Source organism: Hoplias malabaricus, chromosome 16, assembly GCF_029633855.1.
Source record: "Hoplias malabaricus isolate fHopMal1 chromosome 16, fHopMal1.hap1, whole genome shotgun sequence".
Taxonomy (NCBI): Eukaryota; Metazoa; Chordata; class Actinopteri; order Characiformes; family Erythrinidae; genus Hoplias; species Hoplias malabaricus.
Window position 1 is genome coordinate 10,875,949 of NC_089815.1, and position 15,466 is coordinate 10,891,414.

Sequence of the window (15,466 nt, forward strand, 5' to 3'; positions counted from 1 at the left end):
TGTTCTAATTTAATCGAAGGATTGACTGCCCCAGACTCCAGACCTAACCATCACTGTGTTTGTGACTACTTAGATATCGAAAAGTGTAAACCTACCTTTATCACTTAACTTTGGACGTAACAATACTAATAGTCTTGAAAAAGCAAGTTTATTTTAGTGGTGTGTGTGTGTTTTTTTTTTTACTTGAAATTCATGTACTTAGGAGCCTGACTTGAAAATTTCATGAACGAATGTCTGTATAATCAATGAAAAGGGCTAAGAGGATAAAAATGAGTTAAAAGCCATAGGCATCTGTGTATTCCCAATGGGACAATTCTACCAAGTAAACACTACTATTTTTAATCCCAAACAGGGTTTCACTGTGAAAAAGATTAAGAAGCCATGTCCCCCTGGTCAGACCTGACTAGAAGTGATTAGGCATGAATGTGAACACACCTTGGAGAACAGGTCGAAACATCCCAGTCTACTGATGACACAATATACTTCTGGAAGGCGAGGTCCTTTCCCACTTGGCTGCATGAGACAAAAGATCAAACATGAAATGCTAAAGAGCATGTAACAACAGAACAATGCATTCACTATAATTTCCACAGAGAGAGAGAGAGAGAGAGAGAGAGAGTGATGGCAAAAGAGAGAGATAAAGCCATCCTCCTGGTAACCCATTTAAAAAAAGAAGTCCTTTAAAAGTTTAAAAAAAAAACATCAACAGGTCTCGGTGTGCTATAGCGTGCCTGCTGTTTAACTGGACTTGTTAAGAGCTTCCTTTTAAAAGTGTGGGGACCGTAGCATTAATGTAATGGCTTTTTTCAGACATCATTAGACCCAGGCTGCATTTTATGAACTGTCCTTAAAGTTAAACTTTACTTTCACATGGTGATAATCCAGGCCTAAAAAACAGAGAGCGTTCAGTGTGAGTTTTCCATTTTAAACAAATAACAGGTGCAGTCGCACAGTGTTAATGATTAGTCATACTTGGTCCACTAAGTAATTGAAGCCTAGCCTTTTTCTAGGGATCCAGTCAAGTTGTTAAAATTGTCTTTCAGTGCGTACACACACACACACACAAAAGAATTCTCGATTCCACTTCTCCATATTAGGTATGCAATTCTCCTCTGGTGCCTTTTTACAAATGGATGATTAAGTCAAGCATGTGGAGCTGGGCTGAAATCCTCAGGAATGCTGCCCTGATGCCAGCCCCTGGACTTACTCCCTGCAAAAAGTGCACCACAGGCCTACTCTCAAACGGGACATCCACAGTTACTCCAGGCCAAATGCAACTCCAGCATTTTAGGTCCATTTTTATCGACTGCCTCAGAGCAAGAGTGATTCCCCTTCCTATCTGAACATATTCATACACATACTTAAGTCTTACCACACTTCATTTATTTAATTTCCTGTCAAAACATGCATTAAGTGCATATGATTCATTTTGGTACAACTTTAGAATAAGACTAAATCAATCTGCTTATTAATGTTATTAAATAGTCACTAATAATACAATTACAATTGACTGAACTCATTTTACTCTGCTCTTCAATGGTGAGGAACACCAAAGGACCCCCGCAGCGTTGAGAATGCGTCTAACCACTGAATAATGCAGTACACCCAATCTTTAGACTATAGTCTTATATTGTTAAACATTTACACTGACTTTGATGAGCATGGCCTTACTATAATGCACTCATAAACACCCGCTGTAGCACATTAGATGAATAACTGATGTTCACAATCCTAATCCTGTCACAAAACACAGAAAAGCACATCATATACTGCCAAATTACACAGAGCATTTCTTTACTGATGAAAACCTTAACTCCACGGCTCAGAAAACCAAAAACAAGGGATCCATAAAAGTACAAAAGAAAACAACTTACTACATCTTTCTCTACACTGACATTCATTTCATGGCTCTCTCTTTGCATTTTCTCCTGAGAAAGTTCCATTAAACAGAGGGGGGAAATGTTTATTAGCAGCTGCTCTTCTTTGAGCAAAATAGAAAGAAAGCAAAAGATACAGCCTGTCTCCCACTGAAGTGGGTGACCAGTCATCATTTAAAACTTCCCTCACTGGCTCCCCCTGTAATTATAGTGACGCAACGTGCAACACATGTGTAGTTTCCGAAACTTAAACCTAACAAATGGAGCAAAGAAAGAGGAAATAATGATGTGAGCAGGGATTTACCAGGAGCCGCCTGCAGTACCCAAAGCGCCGGCTGCCATCTTCTCCAGTTAGCATGAAGGAGAACGTCTCACTGTACCAAAACAAACAGATCACGCCCGCATTAGCAGGTTTTCATGGAGGGAGAAAAAGTATTTAAACCCAGTAGAGTAGAAATGTGGTAGACGCTGGTGGCTTTGTTGAAAAGCATAAACATTGTAAGGCGGAGGAGGAAAGATTCAGGCAGCTGGGGGACTATGCAGAACCAAAGCAAAGCATAAGCAGGGCATATTGACATTACTGAAAGAAAATAGGTTTAGGGGGATTTGGTTTTCATTCAGAGGCTGAGGCAATTAGATATTTGCCTGAAAAGAGCAATTACAGGTTAATTATGGTTTCTTATGAATGGGGAGGGGGGAAAAGCCACCTGCATGTTTTAGTTTGACACAGTTGTTTAAGAACCGTAATCAAATGAAAAGCCCAACAATATAATTTCTGACTAAACACTTGGTGAAGTCCTTTAAAGGACATAATAGCTTTCACCTCAAAATCTGACTGTGCTTTCGGAAAAGATGCAGTCAAGCATTCGAATAAATACTTTGAGTGGTTAGTCGTGTGTAGGCAGAAGCAGAGAGACTGAATGGCTGGTACCGTTCTTGGGGGGCAATACCTGTTATACTCAGACACGGGGCTCCAGTCCTTAGCGTCTGGGAAGCAGAACTGAGGGATGGCTTTGAGACGCTCCTCTGCCTCTCTCATCTGCTTTGTGAGCCTCTCGAGCTGCAGAAATGAGACAAAAAGCACATACATCAGACAAAAACTATTTTATCGCTGTTCCCGAGCAGTTCCCTCACCATTGCTATGTGAAATATGTTTGGAACGGTCATCTCCCACAAAGGGTCACCCCCAGCCCAAACCCCACCCCCCCTTCCTTGTCCCCAGTGCCCCACTATTCCAATTCAAGCTGATGACGTCTTTAGGGTCGACCCTCAAGCTGGAAGACAGCCAGCATATTTTCATTTTCTCAAGGGGACAGCATCACTGAACCACATCTAAGCTAATTAAATCCCCATTTCGCCATAACTAAACACTGGCTGGCTGCAGCTATGGTTTCCTGGCAACACCGCTTCATGTCAATAAGTCTCTTATACAATTCCAAATATGAAAGCAAAGCCAGAGAATCCTATCTCTAAATCTGAGCTTGTGGTAGTAATGCACACTTGAGTGGAGCAAAACAGAAATTAAAACCACTACATGAACAGAAGCCACTCTATGGCCAACTAACACTCACATACAGTATCTGAAGCATCCTTAAACACACTACATCAAAATGTTATCAAGATTTCTTACTTATGACAATTGGAGTAACAACAATGATTAAAGGGACTTATTAAAAATCCCTACTGTGCATCAAAATCTCAGCCTTCTTTTCCTTCTCAGTTAATATTACCTTGGGGAACTGGTAGGTGACCTCAGGGATGTATGAGTTTTTAGTAGGCTTCTTCTTCAGTGACACCACTACAAAGTACTCAAACAGCTCCCGCTCCTGCCACTCGATTAGCTGAAGCTCCAGTGTGCGATAGCTAGGTGCACGGCGTAGTATGGACTGTAGCTTCAGCAGCCTTTGGGTGTGAGCTGAGGAAAAACACAGAGTAGTCCATGAGTGAATCTCATTTCGCCACTTAGCCCTACCATTCTGTTTCACCTAGGGTTAGGGGTGTCTCAATTCTTGTTGGGAAAGAGGGGCAGGGCAGAGTTTGAGGGCTATGTACCCCTTGGAACTGAACATTTTTAGGGGCATGCTTCCAACAAAGGGCAATGAATGCCATGTAAATCAGAAAAAAACCCACAAACATTAGTTTCAATGCTGTATGACCCTATACTATATGTATAACAACAATAAAGCATTGCTAGCACTTTGCCGATGTCTATGGATTTCTAGTTCCATCTTAAATGCGAAAGCAATTTCATTCTAGCACCTGTGGCTATGGCAGCACTTAAGGTGGAACTGGAAGTTTAGAAAAAAGAATAAGCAGCTGAATAAGCAGCTGAATTCAGCTTCATGTCACAGAGAGTTAGAAGCAGGTAATATTATATGGTTGTTGGACACTTTTAAAAATTTAAAATTTAAATTAAATTTGACTATGTTAAATGATATCACTGCAGACTGGCAGCAGAGCACAGCTACTTTTTAAAAAAAAAACTGTTGTAGTAACAGGCTCTTGTAGGTTTGTCCTGTTTTGTATGGGAACATTTTAACCACTACACCCTGTGGGAAAATGGAAAAATGAAAGGCATTTTTGAAAATCAATGCTTTAAAAACATAGCCACAACAATTGACAACAGTTACTGTTTTGCTTAGTGCTTGTGGCCGGTGATGTCTTGCATGTATCCGTATGCATAATTCAACTCTTTAACAACTTGGTATTTGAGAAGGCTCAGTGATAATTGTGAAAAACAAAACATGAAACCTTCAAGAAATTATGAAAACTAAAATTGGAAAAAAACTGTAATTTAGCTATAGGTTAATGTTTCATTTCAGATCCATGGTAAGCACATATTGCAGTCACATCCATTCTCATGTACATAAATCTGGCCATTTGTGTGCATTTATACTGCCACATTATCCTTAACCAAGATTTATTGATATGAGAAGTTGTTAACACATATTTATTACAACATACATTATTAGTGTTGTTATTAGAATAAATTGCCTACATATTATATAACATGTGGCAGTCTGTTGAAGTCTTTGAAGGTATATCTGATAAAAGTAATGGTCTAGAGACTATAAATTGTGATCCATAGACAGGGTCATGTGCACTTGGGTTCTCGGAGGAACAAAGGCTTTGACAACTGAAAAACACAGAGACAAAACAAACCACAGAGCAGGGATCATTATTCAGCCACATGTGCTGACCTCTCACCTTTGAACCTGTCATCAGAGTCACTCTCACTCTCACTGTTGTCATCTGCAAACAGAAAAGAAATTTGTTTGATGTCAAAGGGCAATTTGGCAAAACTATGTGGACTGAACACTGACCCCGTGGGCACTATTTGGAAGGCTGATATATTACAAATAAAAGTGTGCCTACCTCTGAGAGAAGCAGTCTCTATATTGGTCAGTGAGAGTTTCTTTAGTCTTTTCTTGCCTCTTTTTGTACAGTAGATAGAGTTAATTCTCTGCACCACCTGATGAGGGGAAAAAAATGATGCTGGTGAACAATGTTGGGAGTCATAGGGACACTTAGTAAATCCAGACAAAATATGGGATTTCAGAACTTGTAAATTTCTGACACATAATCCGAGTTCTGTGGTGTACCATGGAGGGATTTTAACCATCTAAATTTTGGGTATGCTTATGAGTCACTTAACTACCGCAGCTCTGGCAGTGTGCACAAAATATAATTCATAAGATGTTGTCATTACTGCTGCGCTGGCATGATTCTTCAGACTTCAGAGCACCTTATGCAACTTATAAATCAAAAACCTTCCCAAAAACTACAAAGCTGACAAACACTGAAAAATTGTGTTTGTGTGCAGGCATATCTCAAGATATCTGAACTGAATTTTTCAATTCAGATTTTACTGATTGGAGCTTTAACTCACTTGATTTAATTTTGGATGCAACTGTTGCTGATAACTATATAAGGAAATACATACTGTGCTCATTATAGCTGTCAGTTGAGCTACACCTACTGGTCCAATATCTAGCTAAGGAAAAACAGTGAAACTTAATATGTCAGTCCTTGAGGGCAAGGTATGGCGCCCTGTTTGGTGAAGTTATGAGAACTTGAGCAATGAGCTCCAATGTTTTTCTTTCCTTTTTTACCTTACAGCTAATATTTATGAGCATTAAAATGAACTGTGCCCCCAGAAAATACACATCTGTTTCCACAAAATAAGGCACAGACTGTAAAACAAACTCACAGTACTCCACATTCACTCAGTAACAAACGCCTATTATTAACTTGCTGTTAATTACCATTTAGAATGGTAAAATATAAAATATAAAATACACAAGACAAAATATGACTAAAAACAGATAAAAACAAAAATACATTACAGATTTTTAATAGAATTTTTCATGTGGTATAAATTCAATAGACAAATATTACCTGATCAGTTTGCCCCTTAAAAATCTACATAATCAGTGAATATACATTTCCTAGCTGGGCAAAAATATACACAAAGTTGTATTCACTCTGTTGTCAGGCAAAAAACAACAAAAACAAACAGCATTTATATTAACTATTTTGGTTGAAAACTTAAACATTTTTCTTCCATGATGGAATCCATTTGAATGATTTTGGCCTAAAATTTTCAGCTGCCAAAGTTTTGGTGTCTGAAATGTTGATGTATTGTTTCACACCTGTGCTTCATATGGTGTAACATGTTTACTGAAAGTTCTTCTAAGCATTTGTGCTCCACCCTTACCTTTGGGACCCGTCTGTGTCTGCGGGAGGCCAGCGTGTCACTGGCAGTACTCAAGCTGTCGTCCATCAGCCCGCAGGAGGGCGAGGCCATGCCCAGCTGGGGCAGCAATAGCATGTCATCGTGGCTATGTCTCTTAGACAATCGAGACATGCGGTGGCTCTTTCTATCAGTAGCGCCCGGGAGACGTAACGAATGACTGCTGGGCTTTGACGGGAGCTGAAGGCAAAGAGAAAGAGAAAACAGTATAATAGGAAAGAGATTAATTAATATTGCTGCGCTTTCTCTTAATCAAATACAGAAAACAGTTGGAATGACAAGGGAGATGTTAGCTAAAGTCTCCCACTGCTCAGATATTCTCCAAGTCTTCTCCAGGCTTGCTCCACTTATTTGGAACTCCCTCCCTCCAGAAATTCAACAGTCAAACTCTCTATCACTATTCAAATCCAATCTTAAAACACATCTGTTTTCTGTTGCTTATAACCTCACTGTTTCCTGAAGCCTATAACAGACCAAGCCATGCTATTACTCCTCTGTTTTGTGCAATGTTTTGTTCATTTGTTCCTTTCATTTTGTTTATTGTCTAATGTGGTTTATTGTCTAATGTTCGTCCCATTGTAAACAGCGTCTTTGGTTTATTGAATAATGCTTTAGAAATGCCAATTATTATTATTATTATTATTAATATTATTATTATTATTATTATTATTATTATTACTATACTAACCAACACATAAACATGTTTATGACGTCAGCTATTTTTGAATCAGTAAAAAACATTTTTTTTCTTTAAAATGGATCATAGCTTTGGTTTCTAAATGTCATACAAGAGTACTATGTAAGTTTATGGTTATTTTATGCACCATTGAGCAGGAGATGTTTATACAGAGGACAGTTAAATCAGTCAACACTTGCTTGATGAGGTGAAATCACCTGGGGAGGTGTAGGGGACTTCCTGTCCTGGGAGGTCCACATCCTGTTTAGAGAGTTGCTAGACCTCTCGGGTAACAGTCGAGACTTGCGGCCTGCTCCTCTCCCCTTCAGATCCACATCCTCATATGGATTCTCTTTCATAGACTCTGAGCAGATCAGCAGGGAAGGAGAGAGAGAGAGAGAGAGAGAGAGAGAGAGAGAGAGAGAGAGAGAGGGATTGAGTCAAACTCAGACTACAAGCAAAATACAAAAAAATGAAAAATATGTCTTACCAAGTGAAAACATCTAATATTTAGTCAAAATATTTGAGTCAAATTTTTGAATAGATTTAAAGGTATTAAATATATTTTAGCATTTTGCTTGCTTTAAGACATAAGCTCAAAAAATTATGCAACATATCTAGACTAATATATATATTACTCTAATAAATTTTAATGAAAAATCCCAGTGGTTAAATTGTAAATATAACCACTATATTTAAGTGTTTTTAATTTGCACTTTTTTGCATTTCATCAGCAATTTAAGAGCACACTTAAAAGGAAAGAAATAATCTGGCCTTTTTAAGGACTGTGTGGGAGAGAGGCAGTTACAGAAAGGGAAAGAAAGCGTAGGGGTGAGAAGGATTGAATGGAGCAGAAAATGGCATCCAACAGGGCAGCTATTGAGGGCACAGTGCAGATGAGTCACCCAGGTCTACTTTTGGCAGGTCTGAAACTCAAGTGTATTGTTTCCAAAAGCAGATTCTTTTGGAAACAACAGTTTCCTTGGACTACACACTGTGTCCAGAACAATGGGCCAACAAGGAACTAAGATTAGAGCCTGCAGACCAGCCAAAGTGTCCTGAGTCCAAAAGCATCAGCTTACAACTCCCTAAGAAGAAATTCCTTTAATGTGATAAAACAGAAACACAAAAAACACACACATAATCATGAGCATATTAGGGTTGAGTGTTTGTGGCAAGGTGAAAAACCTTCATTAGGTTTACAGGAGTTTACAGGAGTCACATTGGATAGAAGTTAATTTAAAGACATACTGTTAACTATAATGATCTATAAGTAAATATTGATCAGGCTAAAAGAGCATCAAATGTGTTCAAATGGGTCTCTAATTTGTTTAGTCCAATAAAGGATAGTTAGAATGTTGCCACAGCCGTCTAAAAGCTACTAGACAACAGACAAGAAATGAAATGCATCAGTTGTATTACTAACAAGCTGAAATAAGTTAAGTGTGATTTTTAATGTTAGCTAAGCTAACAAACTATTTACATTTAGCCGTTTTATGAAAGGGAACTTCTACTATTGTGTAGAAGTACTGTTCTCATGTACATGTTAATTTTAAGGTGGAATGGTATGTTTAATGGGAGAAACATGACTGTTGTTTGCAGTGTTGCCAACTCCTCAGTAAAGTGAGTAGCTATTGGCTGTCGTAAAAGTCGCTAAATGGTGTCATCGCCTAATTGGCATAATTGTCCATTTGTAATTGATGCTGTAATTGAAAAGAGATATAACAAAAAGTGAGTTAAAAACACACAAACTATGTTTAGAACTACTATATTTAATCAAAAGACTTATGTGGGCTGGAATTGCTAGCTCTACGTCCAACCATCTTGATTTATCCGAGCTTGGAACCAGCAAAGTTAGGTTTTGTCTCATTTTTATTATTATTTTTTTGGTCCAAAAAAGGTTTAAAACCTAATGTACACACTTTTGGATGCGAAGCAGAGAGGATGTGGGTCTCCTCTCTGCTCTGACTGCAGTTACTCGAAGACTGACCGCCTGTAAGTGTTTTAAGACGGGGGGAGGGGCTCCCAGTAGCAAGAGCTGTTGAGGACAGTAAATGCAGAACGGTATGTGCTGTCACGTCAGAGTCTCCAAAAGTCTCCAATAACACCAGAAAAAGTTACTAGATTTGTCACTAGTTGCTTTTTTGAAAAAGAGTTCCTTTTTTCAGAGGGGTCTGAATTCTCGCTAATTATAGCGACAAAATCAGTTGGAAAAACTGATTGTTTGTAGCTGAAGTTAACTTGTCTGTAAGTGTTTATTCAATGTTTGGATTATCACTGAAACTCATTTGTAACTCAAGTTGTTTTGTAGTACTTAGTAGCCTGTTATCAGTCTCCAGTTCCACCTAAAACCTGAAACCTGAAGCAGCAAAAAGAAGTCAATATTACAAAGAAGGCATTTATTATGGAGCAGGAATAGAGCAATATATATATTATATACCCATATATATTCTTTTCAAGTTTGGAGGTCTCTCTCAGCCGTTTCTCTGCCATAATCAGAGAGTGAGAAAGCCTAGAATAGCCTAGGCCCGCTGTTTTTTTTTTAACTGCTTACTGACAATTGGGTTTGAAAACACATTAGAAGGGTTTCCAGCTTGCAAACAGATTGGAGAGCTAGTGAATGCTGAGGAAATATCCTCTGAATTTTATGAAAAACATGTTCTCAGATTAAAATTGTGAACACCATCTTTAAATAATAAAAACTAATTGCTATTCTCAGTGCTCTCTGATTGGGAGGTGCTCATCTTTTGTATATATTAGCGGTGTAGGGAACACCTTCATTAGAAAATATTAATAATAATGATTTTTGGAATAATAGTGCGGTTAATGTGTCCGGTGTAGGGAAACTTAGTTTAGTCCTAGATGGAATGCCTTCAAATAGATCCATCCCATTTATTTTTAAAATCATGCTTTAAAATTGAAATTGCTGCATTTCATTAAGCACATTAAAATGGATCTGGGCCAAATTTCACGTCTGTAAAAAATTTGGCAATGTTGCATGTATAATAATCCCATAATGGGGTTTTATTATTGGTAAGAGTTAAAAGAAAATCTACAGCTTGATCAGCATCTAGAAGTGGAAAATGACAAGATGTGAACCAGTGTGGGCCTATTCCATTCCAACATATGATCTACATGCCAAAAACATTTGGCCTGAGGACATGGCCAAGTTGCTGATCACTATAAACGAGGTCTTGCTGTGAAGGGAGGGACTCGCAAAGCCCAAAAGCTTTCCAAATCCCAAAAAAGCTTTACCCAAAGTGATGCCTAACTATAAGGCATCCTTAACATCTAGAACACAAAGAGCACAATCAGCAAGGCTCTTCCATCTCACTCAAAAAGTGGACTGCTGAGAGTTCCAGTAACATTAAAGCTAAGAGACAATAACAGGGCCTCAGTGAACCCAGAGGACTCCAAAACAGCTCTCAAATGAAGCAACCTAATGACAACATGCTGGCAGAAATGATACGGCTCTCTGACCACTGACGTGCTGGTGGGTACCAATCAGATTCTCTGCTTACAGAAACTAACACACACCAAAAAAAAAGAATGGGCTCACAGCTCACCAAAACACATACTCCCATTACTCGTGCATACACTGTATACACTGTGATTGCGCCATTGTGTACACACCCGGCTTTCAAAGAGAAATGGACAGGGAGCTTAGACAAGGAAGCAGACAATATGTGTATAGTGTTACCAATAAAAAAACACGCTGAAACTTCCACTGCTATTTTGTGACCTTTATGGCAGAAGCAGGCATTCATGTGGTAGTTAGAATGTCCCTCTGAAGCAAGCATTTGTGTTGCTTAAACAGTCTATGGCACCACTAAACTACAGAGCGCATCCATCAGCACAACAAGCAGAGTCCATGATGTGAAAAGTCTGAAAAGACAAATTACACATAAGATGTAAAAGAAAGGTTACTCATATTTACAACAACAGAAACTTGATTAGGGTGGCCACATGAGAGTAAATGGAAATTGCTTGGAATGTAAGCCTTTGAGCTTACGCACAAACAGGGCATGCACAATCTTTCTACCTGGAGATTTACATCATGGCTGAATGTAATCGGACCCTGTCTGAAGGAGCTATTTGACAGATCAATCATCACCAAAACTAATGTGCTCAGCACAGGGTCCCTGAGGCAGCACACAAAATAAGAAGACTATGTACTGGCTGCTTTCTGAGTGCACATCAAGTGGTACTCCAACAGTATTATTAGAGAACAGTTGCTGAAGGCTAAGCAAGGCACATTTATTTATAGAGCACCTACCATACCCAAGGGCAATTCAAAGAGTTTTACAAAATCAGAAGAAACAGTAAAAAGCAATGAATTAAGAAGAAGTAATAAAAAAATAAAAGGCATTTGAAACAATTAAAAAAATTAGAATATAGAAGTATATAGGACCTTGGCAAGAAATAAAGTGCTGTTACACAGTACAAAGTGACAAGTTTTTAAGCTGAGCTATAAGCCTTGTCAAATAGAAATGTGTTTATTCTTGATTTTAAAGTGCTATTATGTTGTTCTCTGTAAACTGAGTTTCATTTCAAAGCTCATTTACATGCAGAAATGCATCCAGTTCAAAATTCACACATGTAGCTCATAGTAGAACAGAGATTCTTTTCTACAAAAGACAGGGATGAGTAACTTTCAACTTGAGTTTCCTGTCTGTCCTTTACAGTTTTGAACAACTGAAATACCTGTGTGTTTATAACAAAGTGTGTTTATTTATAGCTGATGGTATTCATGTAGAAATGTTGAGGTACTTCTGTTAAAAAAAAAAAAGAAAAAAAGGGCAAATTTTACTAACGCAGTGAGACACACATGCTGTTCAAATGACACAGTGCTGCGTCTGTATAAAATTATGATACAAAAAGAAATTAATTAAGGTATCAGATTCAGCAAAGTAGGCCAAGTTTGGCAGCAGAACAAATATGCTATTGGCAGTGGTGCAGATAATATAACGTCAACCAATTCCAAAAAAAGACAATGAGGCAGCGGTTTAAAACAACGGTGGTCTGTGAGGCCATTACATACTTCACCACATGTAGATAGAGAATTTTTTTGATTGAATTATTGGCACTGCACTGCCCCCACAGTTTTCAGTGGTACTGCTCTGTTACATCTGTATCAATAAGCTTTCCGAGAATGTACACAAATACAGGTGAACTAAACAGAAGAGTAAGAACAAAAGGCTTCATATGTATCTGTATTTGTAATTAACTTTGAGAATAAATAAGCCTCAAAATGAATGTCTACATTTGTGGGCAATTGCAGTTCTCTCTGTTTGTTTACATTCCAAAGCTAAGCGTCTTTTAAGGTGGAATGGTGTGTTTGAGAGGAAAAAAACAGCTGTTTTTTTTGTTCTCTATTGGCTGAAGTTTAACATGTCTGTAAGTTTGTATTCACTGTTTGAAACTCATTTGTAACTCCAGTTGTTTAGTTTTGTAGCACTTTCGATAATGCATTTAGCCATCTCCCCAATTTGGAGACATTCCCACCTTAAGTGATCCGAAACAACAGAAATCTAGTCCATACAATATCCTCATTTCGGTTCATGCTTTTCAACATTTGGAGTTCTCTCCATTGTCTAAATATACTCAGAAAGACTCTGCCATGAGCAGAGAGAGAGAGAGAGAGAGAGAGAGAGAAAATCTAGCATACCCGACTGAGCCAGTTTGTATTTTAATTTACAGACACCAGGGCTACATAAACACATCAGACTGATTTCCAGCACAAAAACAGACTGGAAAGCTAATGGTGAGAAAAAAACCTTCTGAATTTTATAAAAAAGTGTTTTTTGATTACAATTATGAACTATACCCTTAAGAGCAGCATAGTAGTTAAACTCCACTTCTCCATGTTTAGACTTCACCTTAGGCAGGATTAACTGACTGGTTCCTAAAGACCTGAGAGTTCTGCGTAGCTTACATCTTTGCAGTAAATCAGATAAGCACAATGGTCCAACACATTTAAAACATGTATGGACCAGTAACAGCATCCAGTGTACTGATTTAAGAACAGAGGTGATGTGTTCACTTCCTTTGCTTCTAGTGGGAACTCTGGCAGCTGCATTTTGAATCAGTTGAAAATGATGAATGGTTCTGTTAGGAAACCATTACAGCAATCAATCCTGCTCGAAATAAAAACAATACGTTTCTCCACATCTGATTTAGTCAGAAAATCCCAAAATTTATTGATGTCCTTAAGGTGCTAAAAGAATATCTTTCTGAACAAAACCATGTGGTGCCATAGTTTGTCTGAAGTATATTATCTCAGAGATGCCCTTGAAATTTACACTCCTTAAAACAACCTTCAGCATTTCTCTAACAAATCTCTAGCTGTTACCTAGAATAATCTAGAATGGATTAAATTGCTAACAAAGTGTCATTGAAATGAAGCACAACAGCACCCCTTTGGTGGAGCGGTTGCTAAATGTGAGTATGTGAGAACTAATGCCCCTTGTGAAGCAATTCCTAACTGTGAGTGAGTGAGTGAGTATAATTTTGTAAGCTGGATGCATTAGTTTCCAGGGCAATTGGTTTTCTGCTCACACACTGAAACACATCAGACACATTGTACTCATTAAAAATGTAGCATCACATGACAAGAAATATGCCTTAAGAAACTTAAAATAACAAATTGCTTTTCTGTAATGCTTGTACACAGGGTTCATAATATAGCCATAAATGAGGCTGGGTTGGTCACATTTTACTGTGTAGGTGCAGTGGCCTTAGACATAGAATACAAAAAAAGGCTTGTTCTAGTACTAAAAAAATAAAAAATGAAAATTTGGCTGTGTCTACTGACATACTGTGTTAGGCAGTGAATAATGATGTGAAACTCTTTTAACACTAAATGAGAAGTCACTCCAGCTTAAGCAACTTCCATAGTTGATTTACACTAAAATCTCCAATTATACTCTAATACTCTAATGAACTGATAGGATAGTATACATCTTATCCTGGGTATAATTACATTAACAAAGTTAGTTTTGATTCTGCTGTGTGACTGCCTGAGAAACATGATGCTCTGTCCGAAGCTCTTCAAGTATTACTCCACCACATACACACATAGCCTAGCATGGGCACCAGTGCTTACAAGACAGCAGGGGTCTGTCTGATAGAATGTAACTATTTTACCTTGCAGAATGTAGATAACCAAGTCATTTTTGTCCTCTTTATCTTAAAATCTAACAATAAAAGACAATAATAAAACGCAATGTGTTATAAATGCAATTGTATATATGAATGTTTGGGCTATAACAGGATAGTGGTACATCAGTATCAGAAACTCACTTTATACCTCTCTGTCCCCTATGTTTTCGCTTAATAATATTATTTTTGGAGCCCCATTCTATTTGTTTGTCATAATATATTTTGTAAAACTCCATGAACAAATTTCAAATGGCTTCTCTGGAAGTTCACAGGCAGTCTGTATTATCCTTTTTATGGCACAGATGAATTATAGCATTGGACAGCATTGAAAGATCCCATGGACTTTCTTAATAATGCACTTTAAGTCTGCGTGTCTGCAAATCCATAAAAGACCGGATGCTCAGATCAGGCAAAAGAACAGTTCTTAATGGTGGTTTAAGAAAATACTGGCACTGTTCTTATATTTTTCCATAAAATTCTACGTGAATTATTCTTTGGTCTCAAATGAAGTGTAAAAGACTATTCCTGTGGTATAAATTATCTCACACATTATGGCCAAATTTCTGTGGCGTGATCATCCAACATTTCGTCTGATATATGTGGAATTGATAAATAGTTTGACCCCCTTTGCTGCAATAGCACATTCTACTCTTGTGGTATGGCTTGTCTGTGGGGATTTGATAGTGTTCAGCCATAAGATTATTAGTCAAGTCAGGCCCAGATTGTGAATTATTAGTTCTGGATCACAAAAATCTCCCCAGTTCCTATCTGAGGTATCAAATAACACTCCATTACTCCAGCGAGCCCAGTTCCACAGCCTTATTGGGAGGTGCGCTATAACCATCTAGCCAAATCTGTGTTGACAGAAATTAACATAAATGTACACTGTGAGTGCACCATAAATTATCTGAATTCACCAATAATAAGACATGTCTGCAAATTTTTGGATTTACAGACACAATTACACATTACAATTGTTTTTGATGACAGATAAAAAAG

General features: G+C 37.9%; 1 protein-coding gene across 2 annotated transcripts in view; it reads right to left on the bottom strand.

Annotated features, from left to right (window-relative positions):
• The window catches only part of dennd2b (DENN domain containing 2B), a 76,492-nt gene that overhangs the window by 19,892 nt on the left and 41,134 nt on the right, over positions 1–15,466 (bottom strand). For both annotated transcript variants that reach the window (XM_066647299.1, XM_066647298.1), the window contains exons 5-12: positions 7,525–7,670; positions 6,595–6,810; positions 5,253–5,349; positions 5,085–5,129; positions 3,608–3,792; positions 2,828–2,937; positions 2,182–2,251; positions 436–513 (exon numbers count right to left, since the gene is read on the bottom strand). In XM_066647299.1, the coding sequence (XP_066503396.1) occupies positions 436–513; positions 2,182–2,251; positions 2,828–2,937; positions 3,608–3,792; positions 5,085–5,129; positions 5,253–5,349; positions 6,595–6,810; positions 7,525–7,670 (947 nt within the window). The remainder of the gene's footprint in view (positions 1–435; positions 514–2,181; positions 2,252–2,827; positions 2,938–3,607; positions 3,793–5,084; positions 5,130–5,252; positions 5,350–6,594; positions 6,811–7,524; positions 7,671–15,466) is intronic.